The sequence below is a fragment of the Acinonyx jubatus genome, chromosome C2 (genome assembly GCF_027475565.1).
Source record: "Acinonyx jubatus isolate Ajub_Pintada_27869175 chromosome C2, VMU_Ajub_asm_v1.0, whole genome shotgun sequence".
Lineage (NCBI taxonomy): Eukaryota > Metazoa > Chordata > Mammalia > Carnivora > Felidae > Acinonyx > Acinonyx jubatus.
In genome coordinates this window covers 145,724,818-145,749,499 of record NC_069384.1, presented here as the reverse complement: position 1 = coordinate 145,749,499, position 24,682 = coordinate 145,724,818, and the positions used below count along the sequence as shown (strand labels likewise).

The 24,682-nt window shown below is 45.6% G+C and overlaps 1 protein-coding gene across 3 annotated transcripts in view; it reads right to left on the bottom strand.

The window, feature by feature from the left end:
* Positions 1-24,682, bottom strand: part of CMTM8 (CKLF like MARVEL transmembrane domain containing 8) — a 106,405-nt gene that overhangs the window by 32,921 nt on the left and 48,802 nt on the right. The window contains exon 1 of one of the 3 annotated variants that reach the window (XM_053221556.1): positions 3,940-5,066. The exons of the other annotated variants lie outside the window; for them this stretch is intronic. Coding sequence (XP_053077531.1) covers positions 3,940-3,993 — 54 coding nt within the window. The 5' untranslated portion in view covers positions 3,994-5,066. Of the gene's footprint in view, positions 1-3,939; positions 5,067-24,682 lie in introns of those variants that run through there. 3 annotated transcript variants of the gene reach the window in all.

Here is a 24,682-nt window from a genome sequence, read left to right as displayed (position 1 = left end):
AATTTAGTAGTTCAGAATGGAACCCTCCAGATGCCCTTCAAAAACACCTCATGTGCCAACTCTGCTATTTCATAACTAAGAAAAATGCAATGGGATCATTTTGGCAATTTTGCCTGGGAGTCTCCAATTCACACTTCACTCCCAGAGTGAAAAACCAAAACCTTCAGGCAATCAAAAAAATCAAAGTAAGACAACCTCCTTAAAAATAAAATTCCCCTTGGCAGCTAATGAATTTCTAAAACAGGTCAGCAGTTTTTCACACTCAGACAAATGGTTCACCTGCACATTACCTTCCAGAGGCAACTAGAGACAACCAAATTCTATCTCCCGTGGCTCACACAGTCTCAGTAGGGACTGCCAACAAGAAGCTAGTCAAGGGCCGAGGAGGGACTCACCAAGATGGTCGGAATTACCCAATTCTCAAGGTGAAGGGCAGTGTGATACTTGACTGAGGCACTGTCCCCCAGCATGCAGACACTAGCCCCAGGTGAGAAAGCACACTTGCCCTGCGCTTCATTCTCTAGCCAGCATTTGGAAGTTCAGACAAGCCTCAGCTCTGCTTCCAGAAGCCAACAGAGCCACCAACCGGAAAGGGAACGATGGCTCATACAGCATCTCAGACAGCTGGGTCTTTTGGATTCACACTGTCCTGATGACATACTGGCCTGGCTTCTCTCTGCTGGGACTCAGACTCGCAGTGAGTCCCAATTATTTAATCAGGGTTTCTCAGGGTAGTCATTTGTCACATTCAGCATGTGCATTCCAACTATCTATACAAGTTTGATAACTTTGTTTGTATCTATCTATCTATCTATCTATCTATCTATCTATCTATCTATCTATCTTAGAGAAAGTGCAAGAGGAGAGAGAGAATGAACAGGGAGAGGGGCAGAGGGAGAGAGAATCTCAAGCAGGCTCAGTGTGGAGCCTGACATGGGGCTTGATCCCATGACCCTGGGATCATGACCTGAGCTGAAATCAAGAGTCAGATGCTCACCCGACTGAGCCACCCCGGTACCCCGAGAACTTTGTTTTTAATTAGATGAGCAGCATAATTATGGTAGAAAACTTGGACAATCTAGAAAAACATTAAGAAAACAAAAATCATTCATGCTCTTTTATGAGTCAGAGAAAACTAACCCTAACACTCTGGTAAAGGTGCTTCAAATGCTTAAGAATGTTTCCAATACAGAACATTATATGCATAATATTTAGGGTCATGAAAAGTAAGGGCTGGCATTTGTAAAGCTCTCGGGAACTATGCCTGGTACAGTAACTTGTTGGGAGATACTATGGGCACTTGTTAGAAATGCAGATCCCTGGGTATACCCCAGACTGCTTAAGAGGCATTTCTTTCTTTTTTTTTTTTATGTTTGTTTATTTTTGAGAGAGAGACAAAGCACAGTGGGGGAGGGGCAGAGAGAGAGAGAGAGAGAGAGAGAGAGAGAGAGAGAGAGAGAGAATATGAAGCAGGCTCCAGGCTCTGAGCTGTCAGCTCAAACTCACAAGCTGTAAGATCATGACCTGAACTGAACTCAGATGCTTAAATGACTGAGCCACCCAGGCGCCCCTAAAAGGGGCATTTCTGAACAAGGCCGGGGCATCTGCATTTTAAGCATTTCCTCACCTCATCCTTATAATCAGGTAAGTCGAAGCGTTCAGCATTCAGGCTGCTACTGGAAGCTACTGTTGGCAGCTTCCTAATAAAGTCCCTTATCTAAAAATGCCCATTTTGTGTTTGTACTGAACTGACAATCTGGTCGGGGAGAGAATATACTCTCTTTTTTTCAGTTTTTTAAAAATAACAGCTTTGAGCTATAATTCATATAACATAAAACACAAAAATGTACAATTCAATGGACTGTAGTATATTCACAGAGTTGTGTAAATATCACCACAATCAATTTTATATCATTTTCATCCTCCTAAAAAGAAATCTTGCACCCACTGGCGGTCATTCCCCATTTCCCCTCAACCACACTCCATCCCAGCCTCCCAGTCCTAGGCAACCATCTACTGTCCGCCTCCATCAATTTGCCTGTTCTGGACCTTCTTCCATGTTGCAGCAAGTATCAATACTTCACTCCTTTTTATTCATGAAAAACATCCCACTGTATGGACATGCCACATTTCGTTTATCTAGCTGTCAGACAGCTGATGGACATTTCGGTTGTTTCTCCATTTTGGCTATTATGAATAATGCTGCTGTGAATATTTGTGTGTACATGTTTTATGTGGATATAGGTTTTCAATTCCCTTGGGCACCTTCCTAGGGGTGGAATTGCTGGGTCATATGACTCCATATTTAACCTTTTGAGGTAACGAAAGACTGTTTCCCAAAGTGCCTGCACCACTTTACGTTCCTACCGGCAGTAAGGTGAAGCTTCTAATTTCTCTGCAGGGACATCCTTGCCAACACTCATTGTGTTTTTGATTCTAGGCATCTTAGTGGGAATGAAATGGTATCTCACCATGGTTTTGATCTACATTTCCTGATGGCTAACGACTCCGAACATCCTTTCATGTGCTTATTGGCCATTTGTTTATCTTTGGACAGACATCTATTCAGGCCCTTTTCTCATTCTGTAGTTGGGTTGTCTTTATTATTGAGTTGTAAGAGTTTCTTTGCATTTTGTTTTTTTAGTGATTAGTTATATTTGAGAGAGAGGGAGAGAGTGCACACAAGCAGGTGAGGGGCAGAGAGAGGGAGACACAGAATCTGAAGCAGGCTCCAGGTTCCGAGTTGTCAGCACAGAGCATGATGCAGGGCTTGAACCGAAGTCGGATGCTTAACCGACTGCACCACCCAGGCACCCCAAGAGTTTCTTTTTAAATAGCAGGGTCATCAACGTTTTCCTCCTAATACTTATCTATTTGTTGTTTATTTGTATTTAAGTAGGCTCCATGCCCAGAGCATAGTCCAATGAGGGGCTTGAATTCACAACCCTGAGATCGAGATCTGGGCTGCAGTCAAAAGTTGGATGCTTAACTGACTGAGCCACCCTGGCATCCCCTCCTATGCACCAATGGCTATGTTTTAATTTTTTTTTTTTAACATTTATTCATTTTTAAGAGACAGAGACAGAGCACGAGTGGGGCAGGGCAGAGACAGAGGGAGACCTAGAATCTGAAGCAGGCTGCAGGCTCTGAGCTGTCAGCACAGAGCCTGTCGTGGGGCTCAAACCCACGAACCATGAGATCATGACCTGAGCCGATGTCACAGGCTCAACCAACGGAGCCACCCCGGTGCCCCACCAACAGCTATGTTTTAAATACAGGTGAGCCCCAATATTTTAAGAGCTTTTTTTTTTCTAGAAGATGTTATCAGGTTGCTGTAAATCAAAATTTATTTAAAAAGCTTATTCACAAGAGGATGCACAACATCCTGTTTGGGAGAATAATCACTTTCTAATTTAGTTTCCACGTAAACTCAAACTTTCCTGGATTGCATCTATTTATAGCACCTCTGTGTAAAACTCCATTTCTCATTCTTCCAGCAACTGAATGGAGGTCACAAAGGTTACTGGACACCAGGACAACCAAAGAGACAGGCACTGCACACGGCCAGTGCGTACAAGAGAGATCATTCAGTGTGGCCAGGGAGATAAAGCAAACAGAAAACCCTGCTGCAGCCAGGCCAATGGTAAGGACCAGAGAAGTGCAATCATGTCATGAGATGCTGAATGATTCCTTCAGGGGCAGCAATAAATAACTCGGGTGCTCAGAGAGGATTAAGGGCATCAGGAAGGCCAGGACCTCAACGGGTGTAGCTGCTCTGCAGGCAGGGGTGACGCTGGGACTTGGCATCTACATGCTTTAAGGATGTGGGCAAAAGGCCAGAGGGTTGGCAATGCTTGGGACGGCAGTAGGAGTTGTGGAGGGAGAGGGCGGTTGGGCCACCCTTGGAATGGCGGGCTAAGGAGTTCAGAATTTACTCACCAGGCAGGCATGATGGAACCAGCGGCATTTTTTGGAAACAGGTATTTCTGGCATCAGCGTTTCGGAGTTGGCATATCTTCAAAATCTCCTTTGGCAATGGGAGAAGGTCACGTGACTGAGGGTGGGCTAGTCATCAGGAGGATCTGTTTCAATGCCATGTTGCCTAGAAGGCCGGCGGATGGGCAGATAGCAGCACATCGGGAGCTCAGCCAGGCTGGCCTCTACACTTCTCCCGGCTGCCTTTGCATCTTGGCAGCAGACGTGCATTCTTGGGAGAGGGTTCTAAGCCTGATGTCCCAAGCTGGCTTATTTCATGGGTCCCCCTAAGAGCCTCCACTCTGGGTGATGCCATCCTCCTGGGAAAGTGATACTCCTCCGCTTGGTGGGTTCAAATGCTCAATGGAGTATTTTACAGTTGGCCGCTGGTCCTTTGGGACTTTTCCTGAGACTACTGAGGGATGAGAAGGAATAGCATACAGCACACAACCAATCTTTGGGAAGGACCTGGCAGTGCGTTGGGAGTACAGGAAGCCATGTTACCTTAGCATCGGTTTTATGTGAAGATTTGGGGCTGAGGTGGGGAAGAGGTACTATCACAGATAAATCCCTACTCAGCACCTGCTACAGACCTGATGTTTGTGCACCTCTGAAATTCCTATGTTCACACCTAATCCCCAGTGTGACGGTGTTTGGAGGTGGGGCCTCTGGAAGGTGATTAGGCTCCACCCTCATGAACAGGATTAGCGTCCTTATAAAAGAGAGCCTAGGAAGCTCACTCTCCCCTTGTGCCGACAAAGATGGCCAAATATGAACCAGGAAGTAGGTCCCCATTAGACATCCAATCTGCCTTCGTATTGGACTTCCCAGCCTTCAGAACTGTGAGAGGGAAATTTCTGTTGTTTATAAACAATCCGGTCTATGGTATTCTGTTATAGCAGCCTAAATGGACAAAGACAAATTGAAAATCAAAGCCAGAAATATCGTAGAGGAAAAAGCTCACAGGAATTAAAAATATCAAATACAAAACGCCCTCCCCCAAATTTTACCCGGGTAGCTTCATCCTCAGATCCCTGAGAGAATGAGCTTTACTCTCAGAGGTTTGGGATGTCTGGGTTGAAAAAATGTAATAAACACAGGCTTATAGAAACAAGACTCGTGAATTTAGATACCTACTGTGACATTTCTCTTCTGCTGAGTGTTCAAAAATAGACAAGCTCCTTCCACTACTGTAGGAGCAAGCATATTATCCGTGGCTTAGCACGGACTTTTCTCTGAAGGACAGCTGATCATGGGGGCTTTTTAAAGGTTGCCAGTAACACTGCATTATTATTGGAACCTCTTTTTCCTCCTGCAACTAGTTATACCTAAACACCCCTTGGTCTATTTCACAACTTAAATAGGTGTGTAAGGATCCCCGGGGGTGGTCATAGGTCAGTGCTCCCATTAAAACCAGAATCAGGTGCCAGTGCCAGTGGAGCTGACGTTTTAAACAGTTCACTAAACTCCCTCCTAGGCGAGATGATGCGGGAGACCCCAGTCTCCTCTGCCTTAGATGAGTTTAACAGTAATAATTCCCTAACTGAGGAAAATGAGACTGCTACCTTCTTCACCTGTCTTAGAGAAGCGGGAGGCACAGTTCCATGTAGAGAAGGCCACACCAAAACAAGCCAGTAAGCCTGAGAGGGCTACGTAAACTGTGGCTTGTCCACTGGAGGCAGAAAATGTTAACAAATAGGTTATTATATATATAATAATATATTGTTTATATATATATAAATATATATATAAATATAAATATTATATATATATATATATATATAAAATGGTTTTACGTTATAAGCAAACAGCTTCACAACCAGACTCCCGACACCTTAGTTTATTGGGTTTTTTTTTATTGTTATTATTGTTTCAAGTAGGTCTCATGCCCAGCACAGAGCCCAACATGGGGCTTGAACTCACAGCCCTGAGATCAAGATCTGAGCTGATATCAAGAGTCGGATGCTGGGGTGCCTGGGTGGCTCAGTCGGTTAAGCGGCCGACTTCAGCTCAGGTCATGATCTCACGGTCCGTGAGTTCGAGCCCCGCGTCGGGCTCTGTGCTGACAGCTCAGAGCCTGGAGCCTGTTTCAGATTCTGTGTCTCCCTCTCTCTGACCCTACCCCTTTCATGCTCTGTCTCTCTCCCAAAAATAAATAAACGTTAAAAAAAAAATTAAAAAAAAAAAAAAAAAAGAGTCGGATGCTGGCTGTGCCACCCAGGCGCCATGACACATTTTGATTGTTCTTAATGGTGCAATAGGTTATACTGCAAACCACTGGTGAAAAATTAAAAGCCTGATCATTGTAAACAACATAGAAATGAAGGGGAGCAACATGGGGCTGACATATCCAAGTCAAAGTTTGCCAAAAATCCCCAAAATTCATGTTCCAGATTCAAGGCCACTCGTGGCTGCATCCACCAAAGTTTTTGCAGGGATGTCAGTAACTAGCAGAGCTGGTCAGCTTTGGCCTTGGCCTGCATCATGTTGTAGAGGAGAACAAAAGAAACAGCTAGTACTCCCTGAGTCCATATCACGAACGAAAGGATTCCTAAAGATCACCGCCAATCACTACAACAGCTTGACAATGTTGGCAATTTTGTCCACGTTTTAAAAACGGAGAAATAGAGGCAAAGTTGGCAATTTGCCCAAAGCCAACAACAGGCGGAGGATTTGCATCTGATCTTCTGATATCAAAAGGCCATACTCACTTATAAGATCTTTGGCCACTTCTGAGTTACGCTCAAAAAACCAGAAAGGGATCTAGCTGTCCAGACTCCTTGGGTAACAGACACCATTCCGGACAAGCTCGAGTGCAAAAGGGGCTCTGGTCGCAAAGCTCTCAGTCTCTAGGCGACAAGGGCGGGATGACTTGGTCTCTGGTTCAGGAACAACAGGGAACTATTTATGCACAAGCACTATTAGGAATAAAAGCCACAGACCGACATTGTGGGCAAACGTTACCAAGTTTGAGGGTCAAAGTCTGGCCACGTTGACATTAACTTATAAATACGTTTTTTATGCAGAGAGAAAACAAACTACCTAAGACAGAGATGGAGAATCCGGGGAAAACGTGGAAATGGTTGTTTCATTGCTGCAGCTGAGTCCAGGAAATCCTTGAACGCGTCTCCAGGAAGCAAACTGGGGACAGGCGGCCTGACAGACAAGTGACCAGTGGAAAGCTACCAGAGGAGGCCCATGACAGCCGCCGGCTGTCCCTTTTGCTACCCCCCCTCCCCAAGTGCCATGCTGGCCTCAGGAGCTCTGCAGCTGCCAGATGTGCACCCCGGGGGGTTCCCCCCTGCAGTCTTCCAGCCAGACCATCTGATTTCTCTTGGCTTGAACATCCCTGGGCCACTTGATAACTATTATGCCGGACCTCACTGCCTCCTTGCTTCTGTAGGAAAGGGCTGGCACCTGGGTCAATGTCTTTGGTAAGATCGCATGGAGCTCTCCGTGAGGTCTAACCCTGCCCAGCCCCCAACACATCTACTTTGGAGAAGCAGGAACCAAGATCTACCAGGATGCTGTGGGGAACACAAGACGTCCCCTCCGCCGCTTCTGTCTCTGGATTTCTTTGTATCCCAGCCACGTGGAAGGAAAATGTCGCCCATGTGGTCGATGTCAGGGCTCTAGCCTCTTAGGGAGAGACTACAGCAACTCAGTCTCCAGTTTCAGTTCTTAGAGAACACTCTGAGTGACCCAGTTTGGGTCAGGTGCCTGCCCCTCAACCACACAACAGTGGCCTGGCTGGGCCAGGTGTGGAGGGTGAAATATCATCATGAGTGAACGTGGCTATTGCTGCTGCCATGATATGTAAAGAGAAGGGCTGATAATTCTTAGAAACTCTGTGAGCAAAGAACTCAACAGGTGTTCATGACCAGGACAGCATTAAAAGTGGCCCAGCCAGTTGAGTGGCTCAGTTGGTTAAATGTCTGACTTTGGCTCAGGTCATGACCTCAGGGTTTGTGAGCCCTGCGTCAGGCTCTGTGCTGACAGTGTGGAGCCTGTTGAAATTCTGTCTGTCTGTCTCTCTCTCTCAAAAAGGGGGAGGGGGCAGCCAAGAAGCGACTTACGTATCTATGAGGAGGTTAAAACTCTTATAGGGAAAATACTAAACTTGGTGCCAAGCAAAATTTAAATTATTTTCATGCCAGCTCCTCACTGACTCCAAATGCTCCCAATAAGTGATGCACACACTACTAAAGAATAGTTGAAAGATGACCAAATAATTGCCTTCCTGACCACTCCAAGCAGAAAAACACAAGAAGCCATCTGATTAATACAGAGTTAGTACATAATGTTGGAATAGTCTAAATTGGATTGCATGCTAACTTGGGTTCTTGAACCACTAGCTGAATAGCTCTGGCACCTGTAGGTTTTTTCCTCTCAAATACATATTAGGCTCAAGTTCCAGGTACCTTGAATAAAGCTTTTTCCCCACAGGAAGAGAAATGCATCATTTAGCACTGAGGTCAGCAAACTTATTCTGCAAGGGGCCAGATAGTAAATATTTTAGGCTTTGCAGGACAGACAGTTGCAATAACTCGTGTCCGTGGTTGAGGCCTGAAAGCAGCCAACGTGTAAACAAACGGGCATGGTTGTGTTTGAACAAGAACTTCTGAAAACAGGCAGCAGGCCAGATTTGGCCCCCAGGCTGTAGTTTGCCGACTCCTGATCTAGCAGATTACAGTTTCCCTTCATAGCAAACCAGGTTTGGGATAATGCGGTGGGGCTCCCTACCCAGGAAGGCACATTCCTCCTCACCGGAGCATTTCAGGGAAGAAGTCAGGACTTGCCTCTCCTTCCTCCGGACGCTCCTGAGAGGGGCCTTCACCCCTTCATCAGTCCACGCTCATGCACACTCACATTGCACACGCACGCTTTTGCTAGCTGTCTGTTTTTCTCTCTCTTCCCACTCTGGTCTTTTGTTCTCAGCAGATTTTCAAGTGGACGAGCCGATGTCTGACCCGAGTCTCACTGAGGTCCGCAATATTGTTTAAATAGCGCCCCGTTTTCCTGGGAAACAATGCTGGCGTGGCTCTTTCTCTAACAGGAAACTACACCTCTGACATGTGCATTTTTATACTCTGTCTTCCGGCTGGGCCATATAAGTAAAAGGGCCTGTCCTTAGCAGATACCAGTGCTGGTTTTTGAAGCCCAAAGCAATTTCCAATGCATGAAACCTCCAGAAAAGGAAAGCCATTGTCGCCCAAGAAGCACAAAGATGCTTTAAAATAATTTTGGCGGGGGTTGGGAGAGGCGCCTGGGTGGCTCAGACAGTGAAGTATCAAAGTCTTGATTTCGGCTCAGATCATGATCTCATGGTTCATGAGTTCGAGCCCTGCATCGGTCTCTGCACTAACAGCACGGAGCCTCTCTCTCCCCCCATCTCTGTTCCTACCCTGCTCATGTGCTCTCTCTCTCTCAAAATAAATAAACTTAAAAAAAAAAAAAAGTAAGTTTGGCAGGGGTGGGGGTGGGTAGAGAAGGAAGGAAGTTACCCCAAATGAAGAACTGGAAGTAAAATAAGATGATGGAGTCAAAGAAAGTCACTACTGTTTTCCAGGTGATTTTTTGGGGGGACAGAAACTAAGTTGACACAGAGTTTCAAAGGTGAAAGGAAACAACATCTCCTTCCTCACCTTAACTACCACACACACCCCCTCACCTCCACCCCGGGCCTGCACCACACCCTGACTCCAGGAAAAAACAAAGACAAATGCCAAGGAAGGGAATCAGGTACGTCTTGAAGAAATGTAAATTAATCCAATTCTATTTTTTTTTAATTTTTTAATTTAATTTAATTAAAAAAAATTTTTTTTAACGTTTATTTATTTTTGAGACAGAGAGAGACAGAACATGAACGGGGGAGGGTCAGAGAGAGAGGGAGACACAGAATCGGAAACAGGCTCCAGGCTCTGAGCAGTCAGCACAGAGCCCAACGCGGGGCTCGAACTCACGGACAGTGAGATCGTGACCTGAGCCGAAGTCGGATGCTTAACCGACTGAGCCACCCAGGCGCCCCTATTTTTTTTTTTTTAATAACAGCTTTGTTGAGATGTAATTTACACATCATAAAATTCACCCATTTAAAGGGTACAACTGAATGGGTTTTAGTGTCTTAGAATTGTACAGCCATCACCACAACTGGGGGACATTTTCAGCACACTGCAGAAACCCCTTCCCCATCCGCAGCCACTCTTCATTCCGCGGCCACTCCCATCCGCTGCCCTAGCAACCACTCATCTATCGCTACAGATCTGCCTCTGCTGGGCACTTGATCATGGAAGTGGCATCATACGTCACACAGCCCTTTGTGTCTGGCTTCCTTCACTTAGCATAATGCTGCCAACGTTCAGCAATGTTGTGGCAGGAATCAGTGGCATGTATTTCAATGTCTCGATAACATTCCACTGTATGATACACTACATTTTGTCTATTCGTCGGCTGATGAACACTTGGGTGGCTTCCCTTTTTTGGCTCTTGTGAATAATGCTGCTATAAACCCTCATGTACAAATTTGTATGTTACCATATATCTTCATTTCTCTTTTTTTATTTTTAACTTTTATTTATTTTTGAGAGAGAGAGAGAAACAGAGCCTGAGCAGGAGAGGGACAGTGAGAGAGAGGGAGACACAGAATCTGAAGCAGGCTCCAAGCTCTGAGCTGTCAGCACAGGGCCCGATGCGGGGCTCGAACTCACGGACTGCGAGATCATGACCTGAGACGAAGTCAGACGCTTAACCGCTAACCGACGGAACCACCCAGGCACCCCTCTTCGTTTCTCTTAAATCTAGTCCTATTTTGGATGTACAAGGGAAGCCTGCTGAGGATCTGAGGGTGTGGCCCGGTGGGGGTCAGTTTAGATGTTTAGGTAACAGACATACAGGATCTCTAGTCAGAAGGAGCGGAAGTTTTTCCAGATACTCCCTCTCCTACACAGCTGCTCAGAGCAGAACAGGACTGTATGAGGAAATAGACATGGGCCTCAACTTTCAAGTTCAATTTTGGCACATTACTGATTGCAACCCCAAAGGCCTTTAATGTTAAGCATCCTGACGTCAGCTGACAAACCAATATTTCCACCAAGGGTTGTTTTTTTTCTAGGGTGGTTTTGACAGCTCTGTCTGTCATGCCTACTTTCACAGCAGAGCAAGTTTGCACAAATATCTGAATATTTTGTGGCCTCTTAGCCTTATTAGGCTTTTAAAGTGGGTGGGAAGTGGAAAACTGGAATTGCTGGTGCCAGTGGTAATATTGTTAACCACACGTTCACAGGATGAAAGCCACTGGACTGGTCAACTGAGAAGGACAAGCTTAACATGTAGGAAATGCTGAAAGTCACTCTCCAAAGAGCATCTGCAAAGCAAGGTGATGAAGTGATAAAACCTTTAAAAGCATGGGCTGAGGACTAATACTTCAAAAAATAATCCAGCATGGGGCGCCTGGGTGACTCAGTCATTTGGGTGTCTTGATCTTGGCTCTTGATCTTGGCTCATGTCATGATCCCATGGTGTGGGATCCAGCCCTGCATGGGGCTTCACGCGGGCTGTGGAATCTGCTTAAGATTCTCTCCCTCTCCCCCCCCTCCCCCACCCCCCTCCGTCTCCCCCACTCACACATGTGCACTCTCTCTAAAATAAAAAAAAATAAAGAGGCACCTGGGTGGCTCAGTCGGTTAAGCATCTGACTTCAGCTCAGGTCGTGACCTCACAGTTTGTGGGTTCAAGCCCCGTGTCGGGCTCTGTGCTGACAGCTCAGAGCCTGGAGCCTATTTCCGATTCTGTGTCTCCCCCTCTCTACCCCTCCCCCACTCACGTTCTCTCTCTCTCTCTCTCTCTCTCTCTCTCTCTCTCAGAAAATAAAAATTAAAAAAAATTTTTTAATTAAAAAAATTCTACTTTAAAACGTAATATTTAAAAAATAGTGAAAGAAAATTCCTATCTTTTAGAGCTCCAGACTAAAATATTTACAGATGAAATGAGATGTCATCTAGGATTCCCTTCAAAATCCTCCTGGAGGAAGAGCGGGTAGGAATAGAGATGAAACGACATTGACTATAAATTAGCAATTACTGAAACTGGGCAGTGGCCACGTGGGAGTTTATTATGCTCAGTTTGAAACTTCCCGTAAAGAAGTAAAAATAAAACCACATATTCCTAGATGCAGAGAGAAGTTCCCAGGGTCTTGGCACCACCAACAGGGCAACTGTTGGCTGCAGACACCTTGATATCAAAGGAGGAAGACTGGGGTTGAAATTCTTCCTGATTAAATTCTTCGAACTGGTGATTATACTGACATGGCTCAGAAACTGAAAAGTGTAAGAAATCAGACAGTGGGAAGGCTATCACCAATCCCCTTTGGGGTCCCTCTCTTGCTACACCTTTCCTTCCCTAACCCCTTGAGGCAAGCACTGTTATCAGTTTCCTGGGTACCTTTCCAAAATTATACTTAGCTCCCCTACTCCCCACCCCTTGCTGTCCTGACTTAATGCATTTTGGAGATCTGTTCCAAGATCTTAGAATGCATCCTTATTTCTCAATCAACTGCTACATACTCTTCCCGAGTACACAGTGTCTCTGATAACTTCCCTGTTGGTGCACATTTTGCAGCTGCCAAGAATCACCTCATACAGATACCATTTTGTAGGTGTTTGGGTGTGCTGTGGGCACATGTATACAGAAGTGGGACTACTGAGTCAAAGAATATTTGCATTTAATCCTGGTGATGGCTATTGTTAAATGGCTGTTCATAAAGGTTAGACTTTCATTTACTTCTGTTTGCTTTACCACCAATAATAGGTGAATGTAAAAATAAACCCTAGACAGAGTTATGACCATCGCTTGCCTCCTCCTCAACGGCAGTATTCAAGGAAGACGGACCAAGTCGGACATGAAGAATTTACTTTAGAAAAGTCATCACAATTGTCCACACTTACTGCTTAATCCGTGTTTTAAGTACTTGCATAAAAAATAAATTAACATTTACTAAGCAGCCCCTGAAGGCCAGGCAATGCTCTAAGCTTAATCATTACAAGGCCTTGAAGTCAATTCTATTACCAACCTCAACTGAGACGAGGAAAGAAGCCTGTACGTGAGTAACTGTCCCAGATCACACAGCTTGGGAGTGACAAGCTGATGTCAGATGCACTTCACCCTCTCCCTCTGTGGCTTTTCTGTGCACAACCCCCTAGAGACTCAGAAAATTTGCAAATTTAGGTCCCAAGCCACTTCCCAATATTCAGGTCTCTTACAGTAATATATAAGTTTGGGATTCAATCTTCAAACACTGGCTTGTCCTACACTGTTAGGAATAAATTAAACACAAAAGCGTTTTCTTATCACAGGAAAACATCTACCATATTGGCAAAGAGACCTCCAAATCTGGGCTCACAGTCAGTCAGGGATTTGATCTGAGTGCCGTGCCCTGAAATATTTATAAATGGAAAATGACTCACATTAAAAAAAAATCACATCAGTCCATATATTCTATGACTTAGGGGAAAAAAAAAAAAAAAAAAAAAAAGAAAGAAAGAAAAGAAAGTTAGCCCTGAGGAGTTCTCTTGCTATATAACCCATTGGTTTCTAAAAAACTTTACCGAAAAATTTAGCTTTCAACTCAAATCATTCCACTTGCCTTCCCACCTCATCCCCAAACATCATTCCCTTTTCTACATTTGAGTCTCAATGCACTGCTGTCTTGGAAAAAAGAACCCTAGAGCCAGCAAGGAAGCACTTTTATATTCAGCTCTCATTTCATATTCGGGTAGTGTAGCGATCAACAAATGATTCAACGTCTCCATAAGGTCTTACACATTTAGCCACAAACCTTCTCACAATAAAGGTCACATTCTTGTCATGCCTTCTGTTAACCGTCTTCTAAGTTGCTCTGAAAAAGCTGCCCATCTGTCAAGTCTTGAGACCCAACATGTAAACACTGGGCATCTGGAAAAGTCTGAGTTAATCTTGGAGGAATTTTTTTTTCAAAGACAGTGACCAAAACGTTATCAAAACTGCTTAACTAGTCGATGGACCTGAGCAAATAAAGAGGTAGAATCATAGAAGCTTTAGATTTCAGCGATTTCCTTTTGTTAACTTTCCAGAGGATGTCTAGTTATTTCAAGAAATGTCAGGAGAGTCTCAAAATACAACTAACTCATTAAAAAGAGAGAGAGAGAGAGTGCCATTTGGCTTTCCTAAAAGGAATCGAGTATAGGTTATCAATTCCAGATAATTTAGGAATAATACCACAAGCCACCAAAAAATATGCCACCTGCTCCTGAAGTCATGTTTCAAAGTATGTTCTTAAAGGTACTCCATGAAAACAGGGTTTATGGTTAGATTCGTTTGGGAAAGGTGGATTCTAGCCAACCCTTGGAGATGTAGCACACTGAAGGCTCCAAAGGGGCTCACGGTAATAAAATTGACCTTGTCTAACCTGGCCTTTTCCAAACTTACTTGGCCATGGAATGCCTTTCATTTAAAACCTAACATGCCAGGGATCCCACTGTGGAGAGTCCTCTTGGAGCACCTGGACAGGTACACCTCTGTTCCATCAGTATCCTCACCCTGTCGTGTGTTTCATGGTCACTGTCCACTTCTCTTCTTCCCTGCAATGTGAAGTTTTGAAAACAAGGAATGTGCTTTAGCTACCTCTGTGTTTCCCTCAGCACTCAGTTTACCACTGAACGACTGACCCCAAAGACTCACAGCAGCACTCAAAAGTCAGGAAGCACGAACAGAGAAACTGGAGAGGAGAGCTGCGATGGGGATTTCCAGCACTTACTAAAGTGTCAGGCTACGTTCACGAGAACACACAATTCAAAGTCTCTGTAAAAGGCTGTCAATGTCTCTATCGGCGATGCCTCAGTTGGACCCACCCCAGAAAATTCTCTCTCCTTACTGATAACAGAAAGAAAGAAAATGGACATATTAGGAAAAAAAGTCCTTGGGCGCCTGGGTGGCTCAGTCAGTTAGGCGCCCGACTCTTGATTTCGGCTCAGGTCATGATCTCTACAGTTCACAGAGATCGAGGCCCACGTCAGGCTCCGTGCTGACAGCACTGAGCCTGCTTGGGATTCTCTCTCTCCCTCTCTCTCTGTCCCTCCCCACTCATGTTCTCTAAGTAGATAAAAACTAAAAAAAAAAAAAAAAAAAAATCCTGCCTTACTCCTCTTACCCATGTTCCCCCTGAGCCAGACCTGACTTCACACCCTCAGCCCGTGAAGGGTTGGCTCCTCTCAGACACGTCCTAACCATCCCTCAACTCCTAACAGAGTGACTGTGGGTCAGGTGCTCCCAACATGCTCCCGCTCATCCCCTTCTTCCCCAGGCATCCCCATACACAGTGTTTCCTCTCACCCCGGCACAACCATAGAATAACAAAGGTGCCATTTTCTTGAGTCCACTGCTCCCCTTTTTCCGCATCCCTGGTTCTGCTGATGCAGAACAAAGCATTAATGCTTTACTTTTCTGGGTTGGCTGCTACTGTAGCTGCACCAGCCTCCAAGATGAGAAATAAATCATGTAGAACCTTCTACAGGAACTAGCTTTGGGAGCATCTCTGAGGCTGAGTGGTCTTCCTTTTAAAAAGTGATGCTTAGACTACCAGCACCCAAATCTCTCGGTGAGTTTGTTAAAAATGCAAGTGCCTAGGGGCGCCCGGGTGGCTCAGTCGGTTAAGCGGCGGACTTCGGCTCAGGTCATGATCTCGCGGTCCGTGAGTTCGAGCCCCACGTCGGGCTCTGTGCTGACAGCTCAGAGCCTGGAGCCTGTTTCGGATTCTGTGTCTCCCTCTCTCTGACCCTCCCCTGTTCATGCTCTGTCTCTCTCTGTCTCAAAAATAAACGTTAAAAAAAAATTAAAAAAAAAAATGCAAGTGCCTGGGCTCCATCCCAGAACTCCTGGGTCAGGATCTCTGGGTGCATGGTGGGGGGTGCTCAAGAAGCTACGTTTAACAACTTACGTGTGACTCATGGATCCACGGTACTTTGACAACCGCTGCTTTAAAAGACCGAGTGAAGAGGGCAAAGCGGGAGAAGGAATGACATTGTGATAGAAAGAATAATGGCCTCCTAGAGATGTCCACATCCTAGTCCCCAGGACCTGTGGCTGTCACCTTACGCAGTGGGCATGATTAAGTTAATAATTCTGGGACAGGGAGGTTATCCTGGATTATTAGATGGGCTCAACGGTCCATAAGGGTCCCTACAAGTGAAAAACAGAGGCAGGGGAGTCCGAGTCAGAGAGAGATTTGGAAATGGCTGTAAAGATGGAGGAAGAAGCCATGGGCCAAGCACACAGATTCTCCCTTTGAGGAACCAGAAGGAACCAGCCCCACCAACACTTTGGTGTTAGCCCAGTGAGACTGATTTTGGACTTCTGACCTCCAGAACTGTAAGAGAATAAATCTGTGTTGCTTTACGCCACTAAGTCTGTCATAATTTGTTATAGAATCAATAGGAAACGAACGAACACACACACACACACACACACACACACACACACACACACACACACCAATGAGAAACCTGAAAAAGCCAGGACTGTGCTAAGCTTGTAGCCCAGATGTCAAATATATCTCCCTTATAAGAGGCAGATATTTTAAGTGAAAAATGCCAGCCAGCCAAAGGAATAGAAATGCTTCTGTGCATACAGGCGGAAGAAGACAGAGGCGGGAACAGCTTGCGGGGCACGACAGCGGTGCCGCTGACGGTGGTGGTGCCCCGGGTTCTCCCTGTGTGCCAGGCACCCCGTCCTAAGCTCTTCTACGGGCAAGACCGTTTCGTCTTCACAACTCCATCAGGCAGTTACCACTCTGCAGGGCAGGACAGCACATCACTGAGAGGAAGAGGGAGGTGGAAGCTGCAACACAGATGTCACTGTCACCGTGGGTGGACTGGGTTAGGAAAGTGTGGGGAGGGGCAGCCGGAACTGAGGGAGGAAAAGCTAGCTGCCTGCAATGGAGGTGCTGTGGGGAAGGAGGAGGTCTGGAGTAGCTAAGCTGCACACAGCAAGGGGTGAGTTCAACCAAACGGCCTAGAGGGTGGAGGGAAAGAGTTAGACCAGACATGGGGGCCACAGGTAGGCTGGGAGCCCGGGTGACTGGCTGCTGAGCAGAAAGTTCTGGAACAGCTTCGAGGGCCCAAAGGCCACATACCTGTTCTCTGCCTGAATTTTCTCCGATCAGAAGGTGAAACTGGAGTGTGGTGCCCAAGTGCCATGGGGGACAACTGCGGATCTGAATTGAGGAAGCACATTTTGAAAGCATCATCCCAAGTAAGGTGACAAACTTCCTTCCACCAGAACTTCCTTCCACCATTCCATCAGGAAGGGACACAAAAGAATGAATATACTACAAATGTCTTTAAAAATGATACTCTTGGGGCTCCCAGGTGGCTCAGTCGGTTAAACGTCCAACTTCAGCTCAGGTCACGATCTCGCAGTTCGTGGGTTCAAGCCCCATATCGGGCTCTGAGCTGAAAGTTTGGAGCCTGCAGCCTGCTTCAGATTCTGTGTCTCCCTCTCTCTCTGCCCCTCTCCTGCTCTCTCTCTCTCACTCAAAAATAAGTAAACGTTAAAAAAATGACACAGCTTATCATCCCAACTGCAGAAAATGTTTATACATCTGTATAAAGAGGAAGGAACTAAAAATTTAGAAAAGCTGAATTACCTTGCAGGTGGGAGGATTCAGAGTCAAAAAAATTTTTTTTCACAGCTTCACTGAAGTATAATTTACATACAATAAATGACACCCATTTAGAGTACTGGGTGGCTCAGTAGGCTGAGCATCTGACTTCAGTTCAGGTCATGATCTCCTGTGAGTTCAGGCCCCACATCGGGCTCGCTGCTGTTGGCACTGAGCCTGCTTCCGATCCCCTCTGTCCCCCTCTCTCTGCCCTTCTCCAGCTTGCACCCTCCCAGAAATACATATTTTTAAAAATAATAATTAAATACATGGCTTTATAAGTTTTGCCAAAGGTATATACATCCGTGTAGCCACCACCACAATCAAAATTCAGAACATTTCTGTCGCCCCCAAAACTCCCTTGTGCTCATTTACAATTAAACTCTCCTGCCACCACCTGGCAGCCTATGATGATCTGTTTTCTGTCCTATCGATTTATTTGTATTTGAATTCCATATGGATAAAATCATACAGTACGGGGGCCAGCACAACTTTTTCTGCGAAGGGCCAGACAGTAACTATTTTAGGCTCCGCAGGCCACACAGTCCCCGAGGAGCACAAAGGCAGCCACACACAGCACACAAATGAGACGTGGCTGTGTTCCAGTAAAACTCGATTCACAGACGCAAGCTTGAGTTTCATGTAATTTTTACATATCGCAAAATAGCGTTTTTATTTTAATTTTTTTCCGCAACCACTAAAAAAATGTCACAGTCCCTCTCAGTGTTTTTGTCAAGACCAGCTGCGGACCCAATGTGGCCTGTAGGCTGTGGTTTGCCAACCCCAGATACAGTATGGACTCTACTTTGTCTAGATTCTTTTATCCAACATTAGTCTGAATTTCATCTGTATTGTTGCATATGCCAGTAATTCATATTACTGTGCCGTATCCGGCTGTATGGCTGTGCTACAACTGTGGATTTGGTTCTTTTGTTTTTTTTTTTTTAATTTTTAAACATTGATTTACTGTTGAGAGACGGAGAGAGACAGAGCATGAGCAGGGAGAGGCAGAGAGAGAGGGACATACAGAATCCGAAGCAGGCTCCAGGCTCTGAGCTGTCAGCACAGAGCCTGACACGGGGCTTGAACCCACAAACTGTGAGATCATGACCTGAGCTGAAGTCAGATACTTAACTGATTGAGCCGCCCAGGCACCCTGACAACTGTTGATTTGTTTACCAGTGGATAAAAAGGCCCGAGTATTTAGATTTTCTTTACCATAATCTTTATTAATTGTTAAAACATTAAGACTATACTCTACAAAATGTCCAGGATAAAAAGCACACTAGCATAGGTATTTAAAATTTTTTTTTTTAATTTCTGTAACTTTTTCCAAGTTTCTAAAATTCTTTATACTTATAAGAATGCAAACCAATCCTATAAAACAAGTCAGAGTATTTCCTCAATAGTTTGTTTGCAGATTCAGAAGCAGAGCCGGTCCTTGGCACCCCTCGAGGCCTGTGCCCAGAGCTGATGATAAAGGATTACTAACACATAATCCTGACAGTGAGATTCTCAGGTTCCTAGGAGAAACCCACAACTGCAGTGTTGCAGCCAGCAATATGATTTCTTCCTCACGTTGCAGGAAAATAACCCTGGAAAAAAGGGGTAAAGGGCTACTTCTAAGTTTGAACTACTTTCGTTAAACTCATTTCTTCCTTTGGTGCCCTTCGTAGGTAAGGACGAGGCCTCCTACTAAGATATTTACCGGGGGCATCTGGCTAGCTCAGTTGGTGGAGCGTGTGACTCTTGGTCTCGGGGTTGTGAGTTCGAGCCCCATGTTGGGTGTAGAGATTACTTAAAAATAAAATCTTTTGTTTTTAATTTTTTTTAACATTTATTTATTTTGGGGAGACAGAGAGAGACAGAGCATGAGCAGCAGAGGGGGAGAGAGAGAGAGAGAGATACAGAACCTGAAGCAGGCTCCAGGTTCCAAGCTGAGTGTTAGCACAGAGCCAGACACGGGGCTCGAACCCACGAACTGCGAGACCATGACCTGAGCTGAAGTCGGATGCTCAACCGACTGAGCCATCCAGGTGCCTCTCAAATCTATTGTTTTTAATAAGTTATTTACCGGATGGGTCATTTCTTTTCTTTTCTTTTTAAGTTTATTTATTTTGAGAGCGAGAATGTGACAGCAGGAGAGGGGCAGAGAGAGAAAGAAAGAGCGAGGGAATCCCAAGCGGACTCTGTCCAGCACAGAGTCCGATGTGGGGCTCCATCTCATGAACGGTGAGATCATGACCTGAGCAGAAATCAGGAGTCAGACGCTTAACTGACTGAGCCACCCAGACGCCCCTGGATGGGAGATTTCTCAAGCAACTCCGGACAGTGTATCCACAGCTCAGGTATAATTTTTCTTGGAGCAAAAACACAGCTAGACTATAAATTCTAGTTGCGGCCTAACAGCGCTCGCAAAATTCCTCTGCTTTACCGCTGCTGTGACAGAATTCCGACGGGCCCTTCCTCCCAATGACACCCTCTCCCGAACCCGTCCCCACAGAAGAGTATGGCTGTGGTTTTTTCAAAGCTACGTGTTCGCCTTGAGATATTTGAGTTATCCAGGAAAAAACCCCACACAATTTTAAAAATCATCCGTAACTCCAGCACTCCTTTCTACACATGTAGCTTATGTGGTAAAAATGAGAGTGGATGCATTTCCTGCTCTGTTTTGGTTTAGTCCTGTTTTGAATGTCATTTGTTTGCTTCCTCTTTTCCTTTTTAAAGACTGAGTTAGCAATGTAACGACCGGCTGTGAGAATCTCCGGTGATCCTGCAGACAGCAGAGGCAACCGAACACAGCCCAGGGAGACTGAATGCCCAAGGGAGCAAACAAATTCTCCCACCTCCAACACAAAGAGCCCCCAGTGGGCGTGGTGTCACCTGCAAAGCTCCCGGTCCCTGTTGTGAGCTGGGAAGTCACAAAGCTCAGGGCACACAGACAAGGCTAGCACAGCATTCGAACATCCGCTCTGGACTTCCTGACGGACCAAAGTCTCAGGTAAAACAGCTGAACTACTAAAAGCATGACAGGGCTCTCACTGGGCTGGCCTTTGAGGAAAAATGAGATCCCGGATGCCCTAAGTTTGGGACACTTTGCAGGCACATGAGTCCAGCACTGGTGTTCAGCTCAGGCATGCGTGAGCCTTTCCAAGATTAAACTCAAATCAGCTGGTGTTGCTGCAGCACCAGGGGAAGCCAAGGCAGGCCCAGGTAACACTTTGCAGCCACTCGATATATCAGTGAGCCGGCGGTGGGTTAAAGATGTTTGTCTAGAAATTAGCAGCTCAGGAAATATGATCAAGACACATTTCCCCCCAGGACACACGGCTCTCTGGTCCTATCAAGGAAAAAGTCAGACGTCCTAAATCCTCCCAGCCTTCTAGTGCCATCAGTCCCCAGGCCTTGGCTGTCCCTGGATGAGTGCCGCTCACCTCTAGCCATTGTTGATTAAAAAGCTATCATGCCCTCTTTCTCTCTCTCTCAAAAATGAATGAATAAACTTAAAAAAAAATAAAAGAGTTCTCTTGAAAATATATCTGTTTTCCTTTAAGCAAATACACAAAGAGATGGGAAGGGAGAGTTTTATACATTTGTTCTTCCCTGTGGAGAAAACTCAACATATTATTCCACAGCGTGGTTTGTTTTTTTTCTTTAGAATATATCACTAATGGGCCTGGCAATCTACAGACACGAAGCTGCTTCTGCGTTTTCTGATGCTGCAGGGGGCAGGACCATTTATTTAGCCCGATGGCCCCTTCCCACCCGTGCCAACTTAGAGACAGCAGTGGGGTGGAGTGACCCTGCTGAGGCAGGAGTGACCCTTCACCTGGTTTTTAATCTATCCTAAAAAGATGCTTAGGTCTCTTCCATCCTAAAATCATGTACTAACACTAAAAGTAATAAGGCAAGGAAAATATGCTTCGTGCCTTCTCTTTTCTCCTTTTGAATTGAGCTTCTAAAACGAGTGGCCTTAAACTGCATCTCAATTCCTTGTTAAAACACTATTCTCTTGCCTTCTAAGGGCTTACACTGTCTCAGGTTCCTTCGCTGCTTTGTTTTTTGTTGCCTGTTGTTTGAACATGAGCCTCCAGGGCCTTTCTCCATTTGTACTCTTGCTCTGCACTGGTTGTTCCCAAACTGTGGTCCCCAGACCAGCAGCAGCAGCATCACTTGGAAGCTTTTTACCCTGGCTCCACTCCAGACCTACTGAGTTAGAGCCTCTGGAGGTGGGATCCAGTGGCCTGTCATTTAACCATCTTGCAGGCGATTATGATGCACGCGGAAGATTGAGAACCATTGCCTCTGATGAACCCGTGCCTAAGCAGGTGCCTGCTCCCACTGTCTGGTAATTTCCATTCGCTCACCTTTAACCTCAACTTCCTCTCAAGCTGGACATCCACATGTGTGGATGTGCTCTCTAGACATCTTTGCTTCTCACTCCATAGGCTTTTAAACTTAACGCTACCCCAAAAGGACATCTCTTCTCCCCCAGGGTCTATGCTGGGTCCTCCCACGTTCCCCAACAACACATGCCAACACCACATCCCCTCCCACCCAAGTCAGAAACCACCGAGACATCCTAGACTCCTAGCTTTTCCCTTACCTCCCTCTTCTGATCAGCTACCAGGTCGGGTGGATTGTACCCGTTCTCTTCTTTTCCATGGCCTTACCTCAGCACCTTGTCATTTCTCAGTTGGCTAAACCAGCTTCCCATGTGCATCCAACACCTAATAATCCAGCATCTGTCCCTTCTGATTCTTCATACTGTTGTCAAGAGAACTCCTCTATGACAAGAACCTAAATGCAAGGGCCTCACCTAAAACCGAAGGCCATCCGCCGCTCTCAGGGCAGAGTCCCCACCTGTTGACAAGGGAGTCTCGTTCAGTCCCCAGCCTTCCCTCCTGCTGTTCCTGCAGCCCAGACCAGACAGATGTAACCATTTACCCCACGCTGCTTCTCTCTTCAGTGTCTCTGCCCAGGAAAAGCCAGCAGGCTAACAGGCACATGAAGAGATGTCCCAACTCAGGAACCAGAGAAATGCATAACAAATCATGGCAACAAGATACCACTTTACACATATTAAGCCAGCCAACATTTAAAAGTTGGGCAGTGTTAGGAGTCAGTTGCAGCGTGGGAATATAGGAGCCCTGAGCACTGCTGGTGGGAGGAAGGACCACAGTACGCATCTTGGAGAAAGTGTGTGGTCAAACTTTGTTGTGTACAATGCCTCAGCAATCCTATTCTTGGGAATATATCCCCAAGCTTCTCATTGAAGTCCATAAGGTCCATCGGTGACATACACAAGAATGTTTATCCCAATATGCAGGTTAGAGGCAACTTGGACAGGTGTCACTAGAAGGCTGGACAGGTGAAAAGTGGCAGATGCATGCTTTGGGTGACTGTGTATCAGTGGGCCTAATGACCCTCCCCATAACCACACCCTTTGCAATGTGACATTTCAGTCTGTACCATCAAGAGGTAGAATCTTTCACCCAACACTCCAAATCGAGGTCAGGCTTGTGACTTGTTTTAGCCAACAGAATATGATAGAAATGACTGTGTACAAGTTCCAAGTCCAGACCTTGTGAATCTTCCCTCTCTTGGACCCCTTCCCTTCCACCATGTGCCCAAGCTTGGGCTAGCCTGATGTACAATGTACAAGGCCCTCTTAAATTATCCAGCCCCCAGCAGGCCACAGGTTAATGAGTGACACCTGCTGAGATGAGCAGAACCAGACACAGATCAGCCAAACCACTCAACCGACAGAGACTCATGAAAAATGAATGACTATTGTTTTAAGTCACTAAGTTGGGGGTGGCTTATTAAAGTGTAACTACCTGAAACATACCCCAAGGAGTACTACTATGCAGCGATTAGAAGTAACAGAATAGATGGGTCCACAGCAACACGAATTAATTTTAACAGCATAGAGATAATTGGAAAAGAAACGGAATGAGATCATTTATAGAAATGCACTTGTGTTAAGATAGCATACAAGTCAACAGTGCATATTTTATTTAAAAAACCATGCAAAATTAAAGATTTGCATTTAACCCATAAGTACAGATGCCAAAGGTATGGCGGGAAAGGGGGGATAAATGGGGAAATGACATGAGGCCTCACGTGTGCCAATGATAATGGTGCGAACCGAGGAATACAACTTCTCAACCCTTCACACGTAGTAATGCCTGCTCATCTGGTAAGCTCCAGTCCAAATGAGGCTTCTGTTTACAGCCTGCTGCACCATTTTCTCTTAAAGAGTTAAGAAAGCTTATAAAAGAACAAGAAAGTGTATTTATCACAATTCTGTGATGGCCTACAGGTCTGTCTTCCTAACTAGATGTTCGCTGTGAATATAGAGTCTTAATTTTCTTGGAACATCCAGTGCCTACACAGGCACTGCAAACACTTGTAAATAATAGAATTCTATCATCCTGTAAGAAAAGCATTTTCAAGCCTCGCACTACTGACCTTTTGCACCTGACATTTCTTTGTTGTTGATAGTGGTGTGTGTGTGTGGAAGGGGCATTGTTCTGGGTCCTACAGGATGTTTAGCAGCATCCCTGGCCTCTACTCACTAGATGCAACAATGCCCTCCCAGTTGTGACAGTCAAAAATGTTTCCAGGCATCACCCTCTGTTCCCTGACTGTCAAAATCACTTCCCTGGTTGGGGACCACTGACATTAAGGATTGGGCTACACGACGCTACAATTCTGAGACAGCGCTGTAGAAACATTTAACATGTCTGAGACAAATAATGTTGAAGATTATTACAATTACAACATTGTAGGGGCGCCTGGGTGGCTCAGTTGGTTAAACGTCTGACTTCGGCTCAGGTCATGATCCCACAGTTTGTGAGTTCGAGCCCCATGTCAGGCTGTCAGCACAGAGCCCGCTTTGGATCCTCTGCCCCCCTCTTTCTCTGGCCCTCCCCCACCCGCTTGCTCTCTCTCAAAAATAAATTAAAACATTTTTTAAAATGACATCATTTTATATATAGTACTTCCCAAGGA